Raw genomic sequence first — 22305 nt, 5'->3', positions numbered from 1 at the left:
GCAAAACCCCCATACTCAGGTCAGATCAACTGCACCGCCCGCTGCAAAATGCCCTTCACCCCCATATCGTCGAACTGCTACTAAACACGGCCCCCAACCACGCCGCCCCCAACCAAACCACCAACGTCTCGACACTATTCGCAGCCACCACCACGATCCGATCCCCCCATCTTGACCCCCCTCGTCATCATCGCCTTGGCCCATCCCCTCCACCAACGCCCTCAACTCCCCCATACGTCACGCTCCTCACCGCACTCCCCCCCTCCCTCACCTCCGTAACCGCCACTTTCCCATCCTCCTTCCCCCACACCCCCCCTCACCCCACCACCACCCACCCCATCATCATCATCATCAGAAGAAGCAGAAGCGGCCGACCCCCTCGAAAAAAGCGCGTTCTCCGCAAAATTCAGCCGCACGCCATCAAACCAGCGGGGGACGGCGTCGATGGGGAGCGACTCGTCGACGACCGTGGTGTAGGTGCCTTCGTGCAGGAGGTTGGCGGCGCGGAAGAGGGCGTCCCAGAAGAGGGTGCGGTGGGCGAGGGAAAAGGCGTGCAGGTCGCGGAAGGTCTTTTTGGGGGGGTTAGTGTGGTGGGTTGTGGGTTATGGGTTATGGGTTATGGGTTATGAATGCAGGGGGCGTGAGTGTGTGTGTGTGTGGTGTCTGAGGACGAACCTTGAGCTGGAGGTTGTGTTTGTGGTTGAGGTCCTGCATGAAGCGGTACATCTGAGTGCTTTCGGGGTCTGGGTGTTGCCTGTGTGTATGTAGCGGTGAGGGTCAGCCATCGTGAGAGTTGATGATGTGAGGCTGTGAGTGAACATACCAAAGCTTCCGAGGCACCGATACCGCTTGCTGCTCCTGGTTCGCCATCTCGGAGTTCGGTGGAGATGTACTTTCTTGAAAGTAAACAAACGTCTTCTGCTCTGCGAGCTTTCTTGAAACTGCAGCAACTCTTGCAAGGCGCCGTCGTTTAACTCCGTATTAGTAGTGAAGGGAACGCCGCAAGGTGTAAAACGTGATGGCTGGAAGAACAAAGAATGGAAAGAGTGACCGCAACTGGGGCCGAGGCAGGCGATTCCCGAATACTCCGAGAAACTCCTTGTGTAGCACCAAGACCTGCAACACTAACCATTTCGTCCTAGCCACCGATGCGGGGTTGGGGAAACAGGTACCCGGACCCCGGTCCGGCGCCGATCACCCTCGGCCCGGCTACACCGGTCCGTTCCACGGAGTTAACCACCATTGATCGGCTCGGAACACATACAAGAACACATATCACAGGTCAATGCGCTGCGCCGGTGTATAAATTAACGATGAGAGGCCCATTCTATGAGCAATAGATAAAGCTAACTAAACCAGTGACAACAGTAACACCTTTTGATCCATGACCCCCATGTCCCCAACCCCCAGCCCCTTTTCCTACCCTGTCACTACCTGCCACCCCAAACCGTTGGCATGCACATGTATTACAAAAACATCATCCCCAACGCCGCCCACGCCCAAGTAAGAAACCACGGCTCCCCTCAACAAAGACCAGCCAAACGAACCCCTCTCGAAACCCACCACACACCCCCACTCCCCACTCCCCCCTCCATCTTACAGATATGGCATCCACAGCGCGTCACACATGGCCAAGTTCATGGGATTCACGGCCTTCGCTATCAGGTCAATAACGGTCTGGTGGGCGGGCAGGTTGCCTGCGGGAGCCTGCGCGAGCGAGACGGCCTTCTTGACGATCATATCGCTGTTGGCCTGGACGGTCTCGCGCAGCTGGTTCTCGGTGAGCGGCTGGGAGCGGTGGGAACTGGTGAACCAGAACATCATCTCGTCGCGCACAAACAGCGTCAGCGCGTGCTCGAGCTGGAACTCGGGCTCCGTCAGGCAGCGCGCGATGGCCATGACCGACGACGCAAAGATGCCCTCGGTCGCGAGCGGGCCCATCAGCATCTGCAGGTTGGGCGTGAGCCGGAACGGGACCGGCTCCTGGTTGTGGAAGTACGGCCGGTTGGCCGCCATGAACGAGATGAGCTCCGACGCCCAGATGTTGCCCGACCCGCGCGCGATGTTGATCTTGTGCGGGTACCGCTTGTCGATGTGCAGGATGTACGTCATGAACGTCACCGCCGCCAGCTGGTACGAGAAGCGCCGACGGAAGAGCCAGAACTCGGAGAATTCGGGGAACGCGCCCTGGAAGTACTCGAGCGCCACCGAATTGTCCACGTACTTCTCCTGGATCGCCCGCATCACCTCCAGCCGCGCCGTGACTGCGTGCTCTGCCGGTTTCTGCCAGTCATGATTGGTTAGTCCGCGTCCGTGGGTAGGGCCAAGCGCGCAACTTACGGGTCCCTTAGAGTCCACCAGACCCCGCAGCTTCTCCATCGTGTACAGCACCGGCTCGTCCTTGGGAATGCCGTTCCGACGGCAGTGATCCTCGTATATGCCCTGCAGCGTAATGTACGTCGTGTCCTCTTGTACGATTCTGATGTGCGGCGCCAACGGCACCATCAGCGGCAGCGTGAACTGCAGATCCCGCCGACGACTCTCCTTCTTACTGCTGAGCGTCTGGTTGAGCTGCCGGAATAGCTGCAGAATCCGTTCTTCCCTACGGCAGTGCCGTGCTGCGGGATGCTGTACCGCAAACGGATGCACGCTGCCGTCGTGGCCGCGGATCTTGAGGCGCCGGTGGGACGCGCCGATCGTCCGCACCAGATCGACGTTGGGCAGGAATCTGTCAATGCGGACAAAGTCCTGGTTCTTGTCCTTGTGCTGCAGGTATTGGCCCGGAACCTCGACGTCGTCAAACTTCTGGTACCGGAATTCGCTGAGGTGCGGCGAATAATGGGCAAAGCTTTCAAGCGGTACCGGTGTCACCCGCCGGTCGAGCTTCTCCTCGAACTTGTCGCGCCACTTGCGGAGGTTGTGGATGTACTCGTACATGGTCGGTTTGACTTTAACAAAGTCCGCCTCGAACGTGCCGCGAATGTGACTTGGCAGGATCGTCTCAGCAAAACGCGTGATGTTGTTCTCCGTGGCAGGCGGAAGCTTCACATCGCGGGCGTACGAAGTCGGCATACGACTGACATACGCAAGGCCGTCGTTGAGAAGCGCGACGATCAACCTGTAGGCGTCCTCATCAGGCGGGCACTTGAAATGCTTCTGGATCTGGTCCACCATGGTCTCCATCGACAACGCGAGCAAGGGGAAGGCGGTCTTGAGGACGCTCATAATCTCCTCCGTGAGCTCCCAAGGCTTCTTTTGCGAGCCGCCCGTTTGCTCACCCTGTGCCGGCCCGGTCGTTGCCGAAGGCGGCCCCGTAGGAGTGCTCGCAACGTCCCCTTCGGCCTTGGGCTCGGTCTTGGCTTGTCCGGCCGCGTCTCCGTTAGCTGTCGCGGGTCGGGAATCGCTGCCGCCGGCCGCCGCATCTTTCTTAGTCAGCTGGGGAGAGCCGGCGGGCTTGTTGCCCGCGGCCTGCCCGCGCCTTGCCTTTTCTTTGGCGTCCTGGTTCTTCTTCATCACGAGCATGTCCTCGCGGTTGGTCCTAAGCTGGAAGTACAACGCTTGGGGGTAGGTCTTTGCGATCTTGAGCAGGATGGCCTGCAACCGCGGCGCTTCCTTGTGCCCGAGGCCGATCAGGAGCTGCGGGATGTACGTGATCCACCACCAGACGAGAACCTCGCCCTTGAAGTCGTCGAACCCTTGCGAGATCGTGCCGCTTGCGTCGTCGAGGCTCAGCAGCCACAAGACCCGCGCAATCAGCTTCCTCGACTTGTGGTTCTTGTAGCTCGACGCGGCTTGGAGGTAGCTGGTGACTGCTTGCTTGGCCGCCGACAGGTCGGTCGGATTCTCCTTGAACCTCCTGTCGTTGAAGTAACCCCATTCTGCCCACGCCTTTGCCGCCGTTATGTCAAAGTAGAGAGCAGTGCCGTACGCGCCGTCGGCCTCCTCCTTTTGGTTGAGCTTTTCCAAGAACATGCCCTTCAATGTGTAGAACTCGGCCTTTTGCGGCGCGCTGAAGTAATTCAGGTTCGTGTTGTTAATCACGTCCAGCCCACTCGTCAGTTCCTCGGGGTTCTGGTAATGGCACTTGGCCTGTTCCCTCAGCTTGAGGAACGCTTCTTGGATCTCAATGTTCGGGAGCGTGTAGATGCGGCTCAGCTGGCTGATGCAGACATCCGGCAGCGCATGCTTCCTGGCGACGTGAGCAAACCGGTTGATGATCCACGCCGTCTCGTGGTATCCTCGGTACGCAAAAGAGACGCCCCCGGGGTTTTGCGACTGTGCAGGCACAAGTTGCAGGTACGTTCCGTTGATGAGGCCGAAGATGTGCTGCCTCCACGTTACCAGATCTTGCCATGCAACAATGTCGTCCCATGTATTCGGAAGTCTGTCCCTCCAAGAGCCAAGAAGTAACTTGAGCTCGCCGGACTTGATATCAAGATTATTCGCGTTGGTGCTGTTCAGGCTCTGAGAGATGACGCTAGCGTCGTGGAGCTCGACAAGCTGCTGGAAGTTCTGGAGAACCGGGATGTGAGCGGAAGTGAGTCGCTTTGGCAGTTGGTGCCATTTCCTAATTGACAGCTGAATTGCTTCATCGACCACGCGGTTGAAGTCTGGCATGTTCTCCTGCTTGTTGTGCAGCTTCAAAAGGGACATGAACGCCTGGAAGAATGACCTCCTCGGTGTCGGCGCGTCCATGACGCCCTTGATGAGCGTATCTAGCTGGTCGCGGTTGTCTTGGTTCTGCCAGTACTCGGGGTTCCGCCATGCGCACTCTAGGAGCAGATCCTGAAAGTTCTCGTGCTTTGCAAAATCTTGTAGGACCTCCCATTGCTGGAGCTTCTGCGCGCAGAGCACCCAATGATCTTCCCAGAGCATGTATTCCGACTCGGAGAAGGGAATCACGCCAGTCCTGGCCTTGATCTGAGCAGTCTCGTACATGCGCTGGGCCTTTTCCCACATGCCATGTTGCTCGTAGGAGAGCGCGGCGTTTGTTTCCACAAACTGGCAACGGCGGCGCCAAGTTCCGTAAAACAGATCATCTTCGCCCAGAGAAGCGTAGAGATCGAGCAGCGCGTCTAGGTTACTCTCCCGAACGGCTGCCGAGTCGATCTGTGGTTTCATCGCCGAGTTCTCCAACTGGCACAGCGCCGTGTACCAGACGTCGTATGTTTTGGCCTCAAACTTGAGAACATGCGGGGGGATCTTGAGGTGCGGCCATGTCTTCACGGCCGCGGTTACGAGTGACTGAACCACATTCGGCCGCTTTTCTATCTGGCGCGCGTGGTAGTCCTTCATTAGCAGCGCCACTAACCCGCGCTCAAGCTCGTCCCGCTCATCCTTGGCTGTTGCGGACCAAAACATGGGGAAGAGCGTCACCCAGAGCTCGTTCGCAAAGTTGGCATCAATATGCTGCAGCTGTGTCAGGGGATCAAGGATGTCCCGCACCCTCACGTCGCCAAGCTCCGCCACAAAGCGCCGATGATTTGCCATGAAGGCCTCGTATTTGTCGTCGCTCATGCTGGTCGGCTCGCGGCTATCCTTGGAATAAGTGCTAATGAGTTGAGAGGCTTGTAGGGTCCGGAAATCTTCATGATGAAGTTGGATGACGGGGTTCATGTCGACGCCGCCCAAGAGAAGTTGAGACGCTTGTGCCAACCAATATGAATCCGCCAGCGTGTCCCAGTTCTGCCGGACAAGGACATAGTCCAACCGGAGGCTCGCCGTTTTTGACAATGACTTGTCAAAGATGGTCATGAATTTGTTGCGCATTTCGACGTCTTGAGCGCGAGTGCCGATGAGGAAGGCGTGCTCCATACGCACCGTGAGTTCGGTTCTGGCAATCTTGGGATCCTCGTAGACGCGGAGGACAAGCTCGAGGAATTTCATCAACATGGTCTGATCTGCGCGATGCTCGAACGATATCATCTTGTGAAGCACTGCTGTTTTCTCCTTAAGCGTCGGCCATGTGCCTTCAGACCGGAAGACCCAACCCTCCACCATCTCCAAGATCTTCTCGCAAAGACCCACATGAAGTGACTTCTCGACGATGGTTGCCAGGACGCTGAGGAAAGGCCGCCTATTGTCGCCGAGAATCTCCATGCGCATCGCGGTGACCTCGATCGCCTTGAGGATTAAACCCGTCTGAATCTCGAGGTCATAGGGGTTCATCTCGGTCGCCGCATTCGGGTCTTGTTGCGGACGGATGCCGCTGATTTGAGTCACTGCCGCGTAATGAGAGACGTGGTCCCGGGCAAGCTTTGATTGTAGCGACTTCATGATGGCGGGGATGTGCTGGTCAATAGTGGATGGTTTGCGGGATCCGAGCGACCACAAGATGTTGATGCCAGAAACATAATTCGACGCAGCCATGCTCTCCGTGGCGATGCCGGAGAGGAAGGTGATAACTTCAGAGGTCTGCGCTTCCGACTCCCCATCGGCATCGGCATCTTCCATAGGAACGTCCTCCGGCACTGCATCCAGGATACGTTTGACGATCGGCTTGATGTCGCGGCGGCCGTCGTGGTCCTTGTCGGCCATGTTCAGGCAGTCTTGGATCTCTGGATGTTCCGACTTTAGGCACTTCTCCAAGATCTTTTGTATGTGGGCCGTGTGCTTCAGAATCCATTCGTCGGACTTGAAGTTGAGGATGATACGGACCACCTGCAAGGTATTGATGATATTGGTGATGAACTTCTCGTCGCGCGCCTTGTCCGCCTCCGTAGGACGTGGCTTCTCCGCGTCCGGAGGATCGGCTGACAGGAGGCCGGCAGACTTGGGGCTGGCCAGGACCACGTCGGTGACGTTGGGGAACAGATCCACGTCCAGGTCACCCCAGTACTGCGGCTGAAGCAGATTGTATAACAAAGCCATGGCTCTCTTGCAGAGCTCCGTCGCCGGCGAGGGCAGCACCGGCGCGGTCGAATCGCGTGGTTTAGCGGAAGGAAGCTGGTACCGCTCGTTCAGCTGGGCGATGAACTCAACGAGGTACTTAACCATCTTATGGCGTACCAACGGAGGGATCTGGAATTCTGCCTTCTCTGGTTGACGTGCGGCCAAAGGAGAAGATGCCTGAGGATCCTCCAGCTTCCGCTTTGTTATGCCGGGTGACTCGGTGACGGCACGGTGAGGCTCGCTCATCTTCCCCTCCACGCGTCGCTCCTCCCACTGCCAGATCAACCACATCATGTTGAGCGCGAGCTTCCGGCTTTCATTCGATGGGTTGGGCGGCGATGCCACTTTGCGAAGGCACTGGATGATCAAGATGGCAAACTTGTCCCGGGTATGGTAGAACAAGTCCGGATGTCGCACGAGAAAGTGGAATATGCACGTCATCTGCTGTACGTTCTGGCTTTCCTCGGAGAGGATACGGCGCGGCGCCACTGCCCAAACGGGATTACGCTCGGTCAGTGCCGTGTTGCACCTCTTAGGCATGACTGGCGCCATCAACTCCAGCGCTTGTGTAACAAGGGCCCGGCCCTCGTTCTGGTTAGTTTTGAGGAGGGAGAAGTAGATTTGGGTGACAATCTTGGCCGGTGTCTCATAGTGTGCGATAAAGTACCCTATGACCACATACGCCGCATGTTTGTTGATAACGTCGTCGAGTCGAATGTAAGTCCAACCGAACTTAATAAAGTCCTTACGAGCATCTTGGAGAATAGCATGGTGGTACTTGACGATCATGGCCGAGAGCTGAAGCACCTCCATGCGGGTGTGGTCGATACGCGGATGCGACAGGTCTTCCTGCGGATCAGGCAAGTTGACCTTCCAGATCTTGGTGTTGATCGAGTCAATGATGGACTTGTCGAGGAATCGGGTGCCTTTGCTCGGTTCGCCGCGATTCCAGTGCCGCATCACGTCCATGGCGACGATGGGATTGACGATGTTGTGGAGCAGATACCATTTTGTTCGCTGTGAGGCGCTCCTCCCCGCATAAATCTCAAGACAACGAAGCACAGTGGTCCTCCAGAACTCAATGGAGTCGCTGCAAACGATGTGCTTGTAGATGTGGGAGAGCAAGGCCGGCGTTTCACGGAAGTCATCCGCTGTGATGGACTCGACGAGGCCGAAGAGCGGGTCCAGATCCTTAGCATTCCGGGCCAGCGCCTTGGTCAGGATGGCCATGAGCTGTTCGGAGGCCTGGTCGGCCGGGAGCCGGAGATTAGGCGGTAAAGTGTTGGCTTTCAGGTTCTGTTCGAGTTCCTTACCAACCTGCTTCAGCCAATCAATGTAGTCTTTGTTGTCTAACCATGACAAGGTGTTGGGGAACTGGCAGAGGGCGTCCAGCATGTTGATGGTGTTGATGGTGGCAATGAATTTGGTGTCCTTGCCCTGGTTGATGGAGTTGTTGCAAGTCTTGATGATGAACTCGACATTCGCAGCACCATAGTCCCGGAGAACTTGGCTGTCTTGGTGCCGCAGTACCTGGGAGAGGAAACGGCCATACTTCAACTCTTCCAGCTTGCCAAGAGTGAAAGCCCAAACGTCGGACGGGTACTTGTTAAGGTACTTGTACAAGGGGACGCGGAACGGGCTGTGGTGTGTCCTGCGCAGTTTCTCCTCGAGGTCCAGCACGCTATCGATCACTCGTTCCTTGAACTGCTTGGCGGCTTCCGGGAGCAAATGGAAGATGTTAAAAACGGCGGCAATCACCTTTAGGGAGTTATGCTGCTCGAAGAAAGTGAATGAAACTTGCTGGAGGAAGCTTGGCTCCGCAATCTGCTTCACGTGTTCGAGAAGACGAGCGCCAATTTCTACCTTAAAGTAGGTCGTCAGAAGCCGCAGAAGCCGGCCGAGGTTGTCCAAGCTATGAACAGTCAAGCGCTTGGCATCCTGTAAACTCGCGAGGACGGGTCGGAGGCCGGACTGGAGGAGATCCTTGGGCAGTTTGCTCGTCTGCTGCAAGACGGACCGCAGCGCGTCGTTGGCTGCTTCAATTGTCGGCGGGGAGTCCGAGTATAGGCACTTGAAGAACACGGACACAACCCTGACCCTAGTCGGATTGTTCACGCTGCCACCGAACTCGTCGAAGCCCATTGCACTGCGAAGGATGTTGATGCAAGAGACGCGGAGATTCACAATGAAGTCGTGCGTCCGAAATTCGAGCATCTTCCCTGCCAATGACTCGTCACTCGCATCTGCCAACGCCAACGATTCCATCAAGAGTCGGTTGAGATTTTCATCGAAGGCAACAAAGTCTCGCTTCAACGACATGTAGTAGGTGACCGCGTCGATGAAGCCGATCTGGATGGCGAAAGGTAGAGCCCGAAGGGGCTTTGCGTAAATAGGTTGCAGCAGGTGCTTGCGATGAGGCTCGAGGAGCTCCCATACCTCGGCTCCGGCTGCTTTGGCAATCAACTCCAAGGATCTCCTCGCGGTGTCTCGAACGTGCCGGTTCATATGCGACAGTTCTCCGTTGAGAATCAGAATGATTTGGGCGATGCGAGAGTGTTTCGGCGGTGCCTGTGGTGGCTGTGGTGCTGCTGACGGCGGTGCAGGTAAGCAGTCCGCCTTCGTGATGTTCTTGGTGAGCCTCGTCAAGAGGATTTCGAGTGTGACCTGCGCCGACCTCCTCGTCTTTTCGGGGAGGTCTAGGGGCATGTCCTTGACGACATAGATCAGGGCGCGGACAAACTCAATCTGCTTTGTCGCGATCCAGGCGTCGCCAAGCTCGACATCGGTCAGCAGGGCCTTAATCCCCAAGGTTCCGCCTGTTTTGGTGAACCACTCCTCTTCATAGCAGCCATGGCAAAAGGCAGACGCTAGGCTGTTGAAGAGGGTCAGGCGGGCGACATGATGGGGTGATCCGAAGATGATGACTGCCGAGTTGTACATCTCTTTCACCAGACGCTCAGCGGCATCGCGGACGTCCGGACTGTCGGAGGCCATGGACTCTAAGATGGCGTCCGAGAGCACTCGATTATCTAGGAAAAGAAGGCCTTCTCCCAACTTTGTATCAAAGGGACTGTAAGCCCTCTTCATGTCGGCTAGGGATCGTCCCACCTCGAGGATGGTGAAATGGCGAGCGAGATTAAGGAGTAGCGCATCCACCTCGGCCTTGAAATCAGGGATTGACTGGGCAAACATGAGAGCCTTGATCAGGCGCTTGAGGAGGTGTTCTTCGTCGTCTTTCTTGGCGGTTGAGCGCTCACGATCGGAGGTTTCAAAGATGGAGACATCCACAGCCTTGTTGCGGGTGACAAGGTCCTGGGCTTGGAGGCGGACGAGGCGGGGGAAATCATCGGGCAGGCTATCAAAGCCGACCCTCAGCTTGACCTGAGCGATGATGAGGTTCAAAGCCTGCCTCTTATAATAGGGGTCATATTGTTTCGACAGCGAGGGTGACGGCCCCTTGGCTGGCCTCGGCACCTCCATCAGGTTTTGGATGGCCAGATCAATCCCAAGATGGGCCGGGAAGGCCCTGTCCCGCTTCGAGCCGGTGAGCCGCACATCGAAACTTGCCCGGTCATCGACGTATTGTTGGAATGTGACTGGTAGGGCATCTGTCATGAACTTTCGATTTCGACCACCCAGCTTCCCGAGAATCCGAAGGGTAGTGTGGGCGTGGAAATGGCTGTATGGGTGAGGCTTCAAGTGGTCAAAAAGAGCTGTCATGAGCTCGTCAATCACCGGAGCCATGATAGGGTCCAGGTAGTCGGCAGTGAGATTGTCGACGCACAACTCGAGAGTCCGGAGGCCTTGGCCGACTAGTTCCGTGCCTGCTCGCAACGCCACTACCAAGGGGCGCATCAAGAAGCTGAGATGCGGTAGAAGGTTACTTAGCCGGGCCGGAACGGTGAGACAGAGCTCGACGTAAAGATCCCGCTCGGCCGGCTTGCGGGCGGCCAAGAGAAGGTTGTTGAGGACGTCAAGCAACATCTCCAAGAGAGGCAGAATCTGTTTGTAGAGGTGCTCGAACTTCCCGCCGCCTATGCTCCTGAACAAAGATCGGAGCAGAAGGAAGTAGTTCATTGGTTCCTCTGCTTTGGTCGACAGCTCAATCGATTTGGTCACGATGTCGACGACATGTGGCAGAAGCACCTGTTCGTTCTGGGAGGCGAAAAGGGTGACAGCCATGAAGGCCAACTTAAAGAGCCGGAGGAGGATGGATGACTTTTTGATGTCGGCGGAGCCCACGTCCTCGATGCGCTCCATCAAGAAGCGCAGCAACATGCCGCAGAAGCTGGGTGAGGTCGCCTCGCTAGCGAGGAAAAATTGGGGGATATGAAGAAGGGCGGTATGCTCATGAATCATGTCATAAAGTCGTGGAATCTCCTGCTGGAACACCTCGTGGAATGTGGCAGGGTCTATACAGTGAAAGACTGTCGCGAAGTTTTCGAGAAGTTCCTTCTCCTCCTTGCTGCTCGAAATCATGTAGAAATTGGCCATGTATTCGACGGGCGAGCTGTATGGCGACTCGGCCGCCGGCTTCTCAATCTCATAGTACCGGAATACGTAAGCACCTTCGCGAAATAGCTTGACGATAACCTTGACCTCCTCAGCTGTGAAGCCGTACGCCACATCGGTCCAGTGGGCGGGGGCGCCAGCCAAATCCACCGTACCTGGTTGATTGCAGCTCTTCAACTGGTAGAAGGTGTTCTTGAGGCCATTCATCAGATTGCGAAACAGGAATTTGTTGTCCACAACTGGGTCGGCGGCGCGGTCCCGGGGGTTGGAAGCCTTGATCGGCATGGCGTTGAAGATGTCGACCTCGTCCCATTCTGGCGGGTACTCCTTGTCGGATAGGTAGGTCTCCGGTGCGTTTTCGGCCGCCTGCTGAGCATACTGCTTCGAAAGCTTGACCGCGTTCGGATATTGTCTGTTCATGGCGGCAAACTTGTCGCCGATGGCATTGAGAATCATGATCAGGTAGTGGCGCGCATCAACCTTGTTGGGCATTCGAGCGATGAACTCAGCCATGTTCAAAAGGAGCTTGGCACTCATGGTCTGGAAGCTGGTCCCCGGGAAGTTGTCCTGGAGGTTTCGTGTGTAGACCTCAACAGTCTTCCGGATCTGGTCGGGGGTGAGGCTCTCACGGACATGGTGGATGAGGTCGGCCAGCATGCTGTACGCAAGGGGCCGCATGGTTTCGTGGACTGTCAGGCCGTCCCCGATGAGCGTCCTCTCATCCAACAAGGCATCTATCTTGGGAAGGAAGATTTTCCTAAAGTTGAAGTTGATGATATGCCGAATCGCTACCAGCAGCTCCTTCCTGGCTCCTGACTTTTCTCTAGGGCAGTCTTTCAGGAGGCGGACCGTGATCTCAGGTAGTGATGGTAGGAAATCTGTGAGATTGCCCGAGTATTGCCGGAGCAAGTAGGCCAGGAAACTCATAGTTTTGACCTGAGCCGTGATGAATTCTCCAAACGCAGCTCGATTCTTGATATTGGGACTGACGCCAGTGTGGATGGTACCGCGAGCCGCGGCGTCCTTGTGCGCTTGGTCCTGTGCCCTGGCTTGGCAGAGCAGAGCCTGCTTGATCAAGGGGACGAATGCCTTGACATTGTTCGTGACACTCGGCCGGTGGACCTGAAATATCGAGACGACAATAATCGGGCACTCGGCTAAAACCTTGAAGGATTGCATCCCCCGTAACAGGGTGCGGTTTGACTGCTGACCAGGATCGACGCTGAAATCGGGGGCTCCTGCGGCAACCGGCGACCCAGCCCTAGGAGATTGCTGGTGTGGCAGGAATGTAGTCTGCGTGCTACCTGGCGTGGATGGGGGCACCGGTGCCGCGGCTGGAGAAGTGTTGTCGAGCTGTTCGCGGACGACCTTGTCAACTTGCTCAAACAGTTCCTGAATCAAGGACAGGAATGCCTGGACCTTATTGCCCATTATCTTGTGTTGGTGCCGCATAATGTCCGAGATGATCTTAACGCACAAGACAGCATTGTCCTCGTTGTCATTACGGACCAGTTGCATCAAGAGGTCCACGACCTCCTCGGCGTAAGGTTCGAACGGCTCGGTGGGGGATAGTGCGGTCGGCAACCGGTGCAGGATCTCGAGCACGCAGTTTCGCAACTTTTGGGCGTTGGCCTGATCGGGCGCGGAGGTCTGGAGGACGCAGGGCTGGCGAAGGATGTTGACGAAGGCGGGCATTAATCGTTTGAGGAAGGTCGCGTAGCCGGGGCCCGCTGTGTAATGGTCGAGGCTGTCGCGCAGCGCAGATGCTGCCTCGACCTTGAGCCGAGGCTCTACAAAACGAACTATGGTTAGTATCGGAGGCGGGCAGGCAATTGCCGCATCGGCGGCACGAATTGGTTGTGAAGATTCAACCTACCGGTCTCCGGGACACTCAGCTTCCTCACTACATCCTCGATAAGACTGCTCGCCATGATTGCGTCATCCACCCTCACGGGCAGTATGGCGACAGCTTATCTCGCTCTCGCCGTTGTATTAGGTATCGCCAACTTCGAAATAGGCCGGGGGCACGGAGTTCGTTTCAGTTGTGATAGGGTGGATGGTACACCCGCCGAGCTGTTGACGGAGAAATCGCGTTTAAATGTATCGTCACTCAGTCGCTCGATAAGGGAGGTAGGTGCTTCGTGGGGCGCAGAACTAGCCGGAGCATTAAAGAAAAATTAGGGTCTTAAAATGTGTCCCTGGAAAGAACGTAGAATGGAAATGATATGTGCTGCCGGTGGGGGGTGCAGGTGCCGAAGCATGTGTACCTGATGACCATGAAGGTATGTTCACTGCAGGGCAAGGCTGCGCTTCGCGCTGCGCGTAGATCAGATCGAAAATTCCCAAGACGTCGGGGGATGGCTGCCGCGAAATCAAAATGCGCTAGGCAGGCAACATTTATTTTCCGGCCAGCCAAGACAAACAGCTCGCTGTCTCATTGGTCGCCTGACAGGGGCTTCACCAGGCTGGGCCAAGAGCCGAAGCCAATGGCTTGTGAGGTGTTCGGATCACTTATCTTATCAAAGCTCAATTTCCCCACCTTCATTACAGTGGAGCTCTTCATTGTGGAGCTCAAGCTTGCTGAACCTGGAACCGTTTCTTAAACCCCTGATTGCCCAGCCGAGCCGCAGTTCCAACGTCAACATGAACACAGCACCAGCACATCACAAGGGTCTATCATTTGGTCCAAAAAAAAAGCACATGAGAATTATTCCCTCCCACGGATTTTCAAGGGACGTCGAGAGCGCACCGGACCCGACAGAAGTGTCGGGCTCCCAAAAAAGACACGCACCAAACAATCATATCTCAGTTCAAAGATCCCCCCTTGTGTGTTCAAAGGAATGTATTGTTTATTCTGAAGGAATGACTGTCCTCAACCACCACCCACTCTAGCCTCCACCCAGGCTCTATTGAAAGGAATGTCTAGCTTGAAAGCTGCTCCACCGTCTATCTCTCTGAAATCTGTATTGTCCAAACGAATGTCCCTTTGTCTTGCTGAAGCGAGTGTATCCCCCTATTCCCATGCCCAACTAAGCAAGCATGAGGGGCCCATTCCCCACCAGGTTAACGAATGTGTTCTTGAACGAGTGACCCGGCCCCGACTCTGCTGGAATGTAACGACTGTCCCCGGGTATGCGAAATGCCCGTGTTCCTATCTCTCCGCTCCGTAGCGTTGGAAGAAAGCAAATCCGCGCGCTGTTACCTAGACGCGGAAGTGGACGCCACGGCGGACGCGGGCAGCGGGAGTGGAGCCGCCAGCGGGGGCAGCGGTAGCAGAGCCGCCGCTGCCGGAGCCGCCGCCGGAGCCGCCAGAGGCAGCGCACTCGCCGGTCGGGGGGCCGAGGTTAACCTCGCCCTCGGCCGTCTCGACATCAGCGCCAGGGTTGGGGAACTCAACGTCGGTGCCCTCAGCGGTGGCGCAGGTGCCCATGGAGGCGATGTTGGCGACCAGCATGTCAGGAAGCGCGGCAAGACCAGCCTCGCTGCCACCGCTACCGGTGATCTCGACAGGCGCACAGTTCATGTAGAACTCACGGTTACCGACCTTGTTGAACCAGCTCCAGGCGATGGTGGCCTTGCCGCTGGGGATGTCCTCGGGAATGGTGAACTCGTAGGTGTCCGGGGCGTCACCGCTCGGGTTCTCGGGAAGGTTGCCGGGGGTGTTCCTGGCGGGGCAGCCGCCCTGAATCGACTTGAGAACCTTGAACGAGCTCGACTTGTCGGGCTTCTCGTCGTAGGTAATGGAAACCTGGCAGGAACCACCGCCGTGGACGGCGGAACCGGTGAAGCCCAACTGCTGCTTGGAGCCCTTCTCCATCTTAGTCGGCGTGCCCTCGTAGGCGCCGCCGGTGCTCTGGCACGGGAAGTTGGCACCGCCAGCGTCGATGGGGCTGGACGAGATGGCGGGGGAAGTGTAGGGGGCGGGGATTCTCATCATCATGTGAGCGTCAGCGAGGGCCGCGAGGCCACCGGCGAGAACGAAGGACTTGAGGGAGAACATCTTGAATGTATTGGACTGGAAGTTTCAGAGAAAGACTGGAGCTAGTTTGATGCTAGAGTATCCAAGAAGGAATGTGGTACAGGCTCGGTCAACGAGTACTGCGATTAGAAAGGAGTGTGAATGAAGGAAAGATATTGCACCAGGCAAATCAAGAAAACAAAGCCTAAAAGGAAGGACTGGAGTGGTTGGTGAGTGAGTGTGAGGATGAGGAATCCAAGACCCCAGAGGAGGGCTCGACAACTTCCTTATATCCTTGGACGATAGTGGTTGTCGACCTCCTCCATGGGGCGCAGGGCAATGGGCCATCCCCACTAGAGGCGACGAAAAGCGGCGTGAAGCCGTTGGGGAACATGTCTTCAGACACAAGACGCCCCTGGCCGGCAGAACCAAAACGAGATGTGCCGCAGCGAGGCACCGTAAAAGTCTGCTTAGACGGGGGCTTCTTGTGGGCCTTGAATATGGCGACTGGTTATCAAACGGGGTTGTCGTGTTACGGCTACGCCCGTCAAAACGGGGTTGTAAGGGGCAGATGAAGCCGCTTAGAGCTGAGACGTGAGACGGATGGACACATCCTAGGCCATCCAGCTCGGACGGTATGGCGGGAGCTAGTGCAGCCCAGCCTCTATGGACCAGATCATGACCCCGGCCGTGTTCAGGCTGGTCGTCGTGTGTTGGGGGGGCTGTTCGAAACCATCAAGTTTCTTACCAACGGTCACACATTCGCCCAGCCCGGCTTCAAGGATGGTGCGGCCCGTCTCCATGCCTGACCTTCAGGTAGACGATACAAACTAAGTTCCGGCCGACTGATCTTGCGTAGCGACCGACTGAACGACTTGCTGACGGTGGGGTGGCACAGACGCCAATACGAAGGGGACGTTGGTGGCGGTAAGCCACGAAAGCGTGAGTGGGGGCGGGTTTGTCTGTGACGACTTAGTATCTGGTACGAAGGTGATGTAAGACGTGAGATTCGAGGCCAAAGCCAAGGCCGAGGCCCGTGACAGGCATCAAACAACATCCCATCTACGTGACGCGACGGTGGCCGACTTTGTGTTCGCCATGGGAATGTGAAAAAAAAAAAAAAAAAAAAAAAGTGTTCGCATTGCTGTTTTAGTTATATTGTCAATGTATCGCAAATGTTATTGGCAATCGCAAACCGTTCCTGGACAGACAGACTTGGTCATTGATGGCGGGTTCGATTAAGCAATGGATCATGGAACTGTGTTGCAGGCATTGGGCCATGTGCGAACTGTGAAGCGAAGCGGCAGATCTCCATGCCAAGGGGCCCGGATCCATGGATGGATCTGCCAAGCGAGGGGATGGCCCACTGTGCCGCTCCTTCCAGCCTACCAGCCCGCACAGCAGGGATTCTCCCGATCCACATTAGCCGTCAACGCTCACGTTCAAGGGCAGTCCCGGCCCAAACTCGATTCCAATCCCTTCTCTTAAGTTACATACAGTCAAATCGAATGGCGTGATTAGCGTTTTATCTTTCAAGAGTGCCGTCACATGGACTTCAGCCATCGTACTTCTCCTTTTTTTTTTTTTTTTTTTTTTTTTTTACCATGGAAGCGATCACTCTGTCGGTACGAAGCTCGTCCCGTGTCCTGCCACGAGGCCGCAGCCAGGCCCGCCGCGCAGCAAGAAAAACGGGCCTTCCACTGTCGCAGCCTCCCAGATCGAAACCAACTGACGGACATAAGGAGGTTGTGTCTGGCGCATTGCCGGGACCTCGCAGATGACGGATTCTGTGCTCTTTGGGTTACTCAACACTTGCGGCCAAGCCCCCACGGACGCCTTGTTTCGTACATTTCTCCAAAAATAACCAGGGCATTAGCAAGGCTGCCCAGCCCCCGGTTTTGGTGTTCTGCCAACTGTTGCCGACGGCATTCGGAGGGATGAGAGGATGGGAAAATCGGGGTTTATGGGCAGTTGCGCCTGAATTTGCGACCATCTCCACACTCCACCTTACAACTCCTTCGGCGGATCCTCAATCTCACTGAGTGCCATGCAGTATGTATAACAACGGAACAACGGCAGTTGCGGCTTCAAGTTGGCTTCCTCTTCCGATCCCTAAACGCATCCATTAGGCTTCCTCGCTCCGCACCCCTCCATCTTACGACTCCTTAAACAGCAAAACCAGCAAAAGCTCTCTGCCGCAGAGTTGTGTTGTCATCGGGCTTTCTCGGGTTGCCAACTCTTAACTAATCTTCTGGATGGCGACACGCACGGCATGGTTTCTAGCTAGAAGCCTCCTTTTACGCTCAGGCCTCGCCGTTATATCCGCCTCCCTGCCCAGCACCGAAGTCGAATCTGCTGTCGCCCATCCATAAGCCGGCCGAACCTACGATACTAACGGCCAAAGTTTCCCTACCCTTTTCATCGCCATCTCGCCGCCTATCACCACCTAAGGAATGCACGAGGCAACGGCCCTTGGCTTCCATCTTGAGCACCTCAAAATTACCTTACTAGATCTCGATGATCACTGCTCTAGACAACCACCATCCTCTCCCACATACCGCATGGCGTTGTTGCAAGCTTGTTGATAACATTTTCCCAACCTCGCGGAATCGTCGCCCGCTCCGTGCTTTTCTTTTTCCCATCCTAGTGCCTGTTCAGATCTGACTTTTCCGGCCCCGACCCGGCATTTCCGTTGACAATAGAAACGGCCTCAGACAGGGTGACACCGAACGAGTGTTTTCCTCCAGACATCTCCTGATACCAAGCAGTTGCGTCCTGGAAACTCTCCCCCGCCTCGATGACCCGTCTCGCCTTAGCCGACAACGATGACCTCTACCCCCTCCCACCCAAGGATCGACCCACGCCATATAAAACACCGAAGTCATCCATCCTCTGCACTCTCTGGACATCTCACCTCAACAACAGCTTCTCATCCTCCCACAAAGTTCCTGCCGCCTTCATTACCGCCACTCACAAACCCCAGCTAGACAACACATGCGTGGCAAACGCAGAGGACCCCGACCAAATGAGTATTTTTGCTGACGAGTGAGCGTAATTTTGTTCGGAGTGCAGGCAGCCCTCGAGAACTTCTGTTCGGGAGGGCCGATGTCAAGCTGCCGGTATATCCAGGACCAGCTGCGGTGTACGTCGAGCCGGGGAGGTACCGGCAAAGGTAGGGTCATTACCCTCTCGCGGGTAAGCCGGTGGCTGTGACTCCACGGCTGTTCACCCATTCATAGCCTGCATCTGGTCAGCCTTGTCACCGACGCCAGATCTTGAGGTATAGCTCGGGCTCGGGCTGGCACCGTTAACAAGAATAAGATCATCCGGCAACGCTAGTGGCGTGGGTGGTATGGCGTCGGGCCTGGCTCCCGTGTCCTTGGCCATGTCCACTTGCTCCCCCCGGCCGCGAGTTAATCCATCGTATTATCACTGCCGTTGCAACTTTGCCTCGGTGGCTAGGTTAGCTGCTCGTACATGTTTGTGCAACCTTGGTCGTGTATCGTGTGTGGTAAGTGGGAGGCCAACACTCCTATTCTTAACAGGAATCAAAGGTGGGCTTCATATGTTGTTAGCCCCCAACCGGTAGCGAATAAACTAGATGATATGTTTATGACTAGAAGGGTTAAGTTATGTGGGGGAGCACGGAGAGAGACGTGGGAATACCATTCGCCTCCGGAGTAGGCGTAAATCGAATGGAGTTCAAGTGATGTCTGATCAACGATTGAGGTCCATTAGAGCCATTGAATCATGAAACTAAAGATTCAATAGGTACGGTATGGGAGGGGCTTGATTGTTTACCCAACTAGGTGCTAGGAGTTAGCAGTGTCTCATGATGGTAAAATGCCGTAAGTAGTGTTGTGAAGTTACATGCGGCGCCAGGCTATCCGTTAGCTTGGGTATACGGACATATTCAAGTGTTCTTTGGATTTATACCGTCAAACAATATACTTAGGTATGGATGTTTACAGGCACCAAGAACACATGGGTATCAGCCCAATGAATACTGCTTGCTAATGGCCCTTGACAAAGAGTAAATTCCATGTGAATATGTATTAATGGGAGGGTTTCCGCTAAACTCTCTCCAACTAAACCCGTGACCAAAAACTGAATGCTCTCAAGAGTCGGCATCCGCCTTTCTACGTTGCTTGGGTGATGGTCGAGGATATCAAAGCCAGATGTTGGTAACACTGTGGCAGTATCGCTACTCCTTATCTCTAGTCCAACTTAGCGTGTCCACCTCTGCATCTTTTCACGGCGGAATTCCTCCAGATCCCTAAATGGCTGTGTCAGTCTCCCGTCCCAAGCTCGTTTCAAAATCAAAAAGGGAGGCAATTCGGGCAATAGCTAGAAACCGGGGTTGCTTACCACTCCCTCGACTCAAGGTCGCGCTTGTTCAAGAAGATGTAGGTCTCGGCCTCCACCTTGGTGCCCTCGCCCAGCTTCCCGTTTGTGAGCTTCTTAAGCAGGCTAACGGTGACGGGCCGGCGCTCGTATTGGCTGCCCTCAAAGTGGTCGAGCCTGGCCATGTTCGCGTTGGTGAGCCCCGTGACAAAGGTGCCGACAACGTTGTGGTCCTTGTCCTCGATGATACCCGGGTAGTCGGCGTACTTAACGCGGCGGCGGCAGAAGCCGTGGAGGACGGCCGGGTGGGAAGTGTGGAGATTGCTGATCTCCTCGGGGACGTCTTTGGTCCCGTAGCAGACGGTGTGAAAGACGTCGGCTGCCATCTGCGCCGTGGTGGTTGGTTAGCAGTGTCCCGCTCAGGGCCTAAGAGTCATGATTTTTAGGCTGCCATACCAGTGTGCCTGTCGTTTGAAATGGTCAGCAGCTGCATCAATGTTGAAAGCGAAGTGCACGAAGAGTTGCATAGCTTACCATAAAAGAAAGCACAGTGTGTGCCATCGTCACTGGGCATGCTGGCTTGTGTGCTGGTTTGGGCGTCGTTATCAGAAGTAGCCATTTTGCGAGTAGAACGAGGAGCAGGGCGTTTGACACGTCGCATGGGGTCGTTTGCAGTGGGGGGCTGGCCGCTGGTGGCTTTTCGATAACTTTTTGTACTACTTGGGAAGGGAACAAGGAATTATGAGTCATGAAATGTCAGGTGCTCAAAATTAGCAAGTGTTGTGTGGTGGGAAGGGCGAACTACTTATCGGGTGAGATTGGGAGTCTTTAATAGGGATTCATTGAGCGTGGACCTGCGTGGTCTATGTGTTGGCCTGGCTTCAGCGTGGCCGGTGCCAAGCAAGCCCGGATCGGAAGGAGGCACAGCTGAGGCAAACACGCACTTGGTTATCGGCGGCAGCTTACCAACATAGAGGATGAAACACTCAAGCCGCAATGGTAAGTCTTAATCAGAAATACTTACACATATCAACCATAGACCGCCCGAGAACAGAAGTGGAACCTACCTAGGTACTTATACCTGGGGTAGAAAGAAGATATCTAAAGGTGTGAACCTACTGTACAGTCGGGCCCGGGGCCTCGGTTCCGGCTTGGCTCTGGCTACCAGGCTGTTATCCCGGGGTTTATCTCGTCAACCATTTTCCGTGTTTTTCTGCTCTTGTTAAAGAAGAGGAATAATAGTTATGACAATCGTGATTCAATTAATATTTCTACTGGCATGGAGTGCTCTAAGCAGGAGGCTAGAATGTCAGTTTTAGCAGTCTATATCCTCGATGTGCTAGTCTCCAGTTAGCTTGAGGTGGTTGAGCCCACAGTGCGATTCATCCGAAAACGTGCTCCACCCATTCCTCAACCGCAACCTCAAATCATCAACCACTCACAAGCCACCACTCCCTCGACTCGGTTTGACCTTCCACAGGACCCTCGACTCGGTTTGACCTTCCACAGGACCAAAACCAGCCCCACATCCGACCTTCAAAAATGTCAGAAGCGCTCGCCGACGAAATAGAAGCCATCAATTCCATATACGGGGACAACACGCTCACCCCCTCGTCTCAGGACCAAGACTCATCCATCTTCATCCTCACTCTTCCTGGGGAAACTGCTTCTTTACGACTGCAGTTCCCTCAGACATACCCAGACGTACCTCTCACAGTCCTCGGAACCCATAGTTCCGGTTCCGCAGGAAAACACGGGGCTGCCGCAAGGGATCTGGCCCTCTTCCGGGATGCGGTCAGCGAGGTGTACGAACCGGGGCAAGTATGCTTGTTCGACGCCATAGAGAAAGTCCAGGAATTGTTATCAGCCGTCAAAGAGGGCGAAGGAGAGGATGAGGTCCCGGCTTCCCCTGCGAGCGATGACACCCCTACTCTCAACACTTCAACGGAACCCAGCGCCGGTGACCTGGGACCAGCACCTCCCTGGGTTCTTTCCATCCCCTTCATAGAAAACAAATCCACCTTCGTCGCCCGCTATGCGCCCGTCACATCTCCCACCCAGGCAGCCACCTTCCTCGCCCATCTTCTCGCGTCAGATAAGCGAGTCCGCACGGCAACGCACAACATCACGGCCTGGCGCATACGGGGCCCGAACGGAGCCAGCTTCCAGGATTGCGACGACGATGGAGAGACGGCGGCCGGCGGGCGGCTGTTGCATCTCATGCAGCTTATGGACCTGTGGGATGCCATGGTCGTCGTGACGCGCTGGTACGGGGGGCAGAAGCTGGGCCCGCGCCGGTTTGCGCTCATAAACCAGACCGCGAGGGACGCATTCGTGCGGGCGGGGTTGGTGAAGGAGGAGGTTCCGGCTGGGGGCGGGAAGAAGAAAGGGGGAAAGTGAAGCGGTGGCACGTTGGTTGATTCTGTCTGCGGTGAAATGTGAATGGAGAGGAGAACTTGGTCTGTGACATTTACACTCCAATCACCATTGAGGGTATGACTACAACTTGGAACCAGCCTATATAACCATCCCATCCACCAACAACCAGCACCGCTTTTCACCACCACCCCCCTTTTCACCACCACCCAACTGGAACCCCC

General features: G+C 55.7%; 6 protein-coding genes across 6 annotated transcripts in view; 1 reads left to right on the top strand and 5 right to left on the bottom strand.

Annotated features, from left to right (window-relative positions):
• Positions 1–870, bottom strand: part of CHGG_02449 (uncharacterized protein) — a gene marked incomplete at both ends in the record, with an annotated part of 2530 nt that extends 1660 nt beyond the window's left edge. The window contains 3 exons of the mRNA XM_001228964.1: positions 237–569; positions 676–754; positions 824–870. Of these exons, the coding sequence (XP_001228965.1) occupies positions 237–569; positions 676–754; positions 824–870 (459 nt within the window). The remainder of the gene's footprint in view (positions 1–236; positions 570–675; positions 755–823) is intronic.
• A 726-nt stretch (positions 871–1596) lies between these two features.
• Positions 1597–13334, bottom strand: CHGG_02448 (uncharacterized protein; the record flags this gene model as incomplete). The annotated part of the gene is made up of 2 exons (XM_001228963.1): positions 1597–13205; positions 13280–13334. The coding sequence occupies 2 exons, from the start codon at positions 13332–13334 to the stop codon at positions 1597–1599; spliced, it is 11664 nt and encodes a 3887-aa protein (XP_001228964.1).
• A 1271-nt stretch (positions 13335–14605) lies between these two features.
• CHGG_02447 (uncharacterized protein) lies at positions 14606–15403 on the bottom strand (the record flags this gene model as incomplete). Its single annotated transcript, XM_001228962.1, has 1 exon — positions 14606–15403. One exon carries the CDS (start codon positions 15401–15403, stop codon positions 14606–14608), a length of 798 nt encoding a protein of 265 aa, XP_001228963.1.
• A 2868-nt stretch (positions 15404–18271) lies between these two features.
• CHGG_02446 (uncharacterized protein) lies at positions 18272–18748 on the bottom strand (the record flags this gene model as incomplete). Its single annotated transcript, XM_001228961.1, has 3 exons — positions 18272–18309; positions 18508–18582; positions 18667–18748. 3 exons carry the CDS (start codon positions 18746–18748, stop codon positions 18272–18274), a joined length of 195 nt encoding a protein of 64 aa, XP_001228962.1.
• Positions 18749–19588: 840 nt separating this feature from the next.
• On the bottom strand, positions 19589–20324 carry CHGG_02445 (uncharacterized protein; the record flags this gene model as incomplete). The annotated part of the gene is made up of 4 exons (XM_001228960.1): positions 19589–19637; positions 19730–20091; positions 20162–20169; positions 20240–20324. 4 exons carry the CDS (start codon positions 20322–20324, stop codon positions 19589–19591), a joined length of 504 nt encoding a protein of 167 aa, XP_001228961.1.
• A 923-nt stretch (positions 20325–21247) lies between these two features.
• Positions 21248–22105, top strand: CHGG_02444 (uncharacterized protein; the record flags this gene model as incomplete). The annotated part of the gene is made up of 1 exon (XM_001228959.1): positions 21248–22105. The coding sequence occupies one exon, from the start codon at positions 21248–21250 to the stop codon at positions 22103–22105; it is 858 nt and encodes a 285-aa protein (XP_001228960.1).
• Positions 22106–22305: the final 200 nt, after the last annotated feature.

The sequence above is a fragment of the Chaetomium globosum genome, genomic scaffold (genome assembly GCF_000143365.1).
Source record: "Chaetomium globosum CBS 148.51 scaffold_2 genomic scaffold, whole genome shotgun sequence".
NCBI lineage: Eukaryota > Fungi > Ascomycota > Sordariomycetes > Sordariales > Chaetomiaceae > Chaetomium > Chaetomium globosum.
This window is presented reverse-complemented; position numbering and strand designations above follow the sequence as displayed.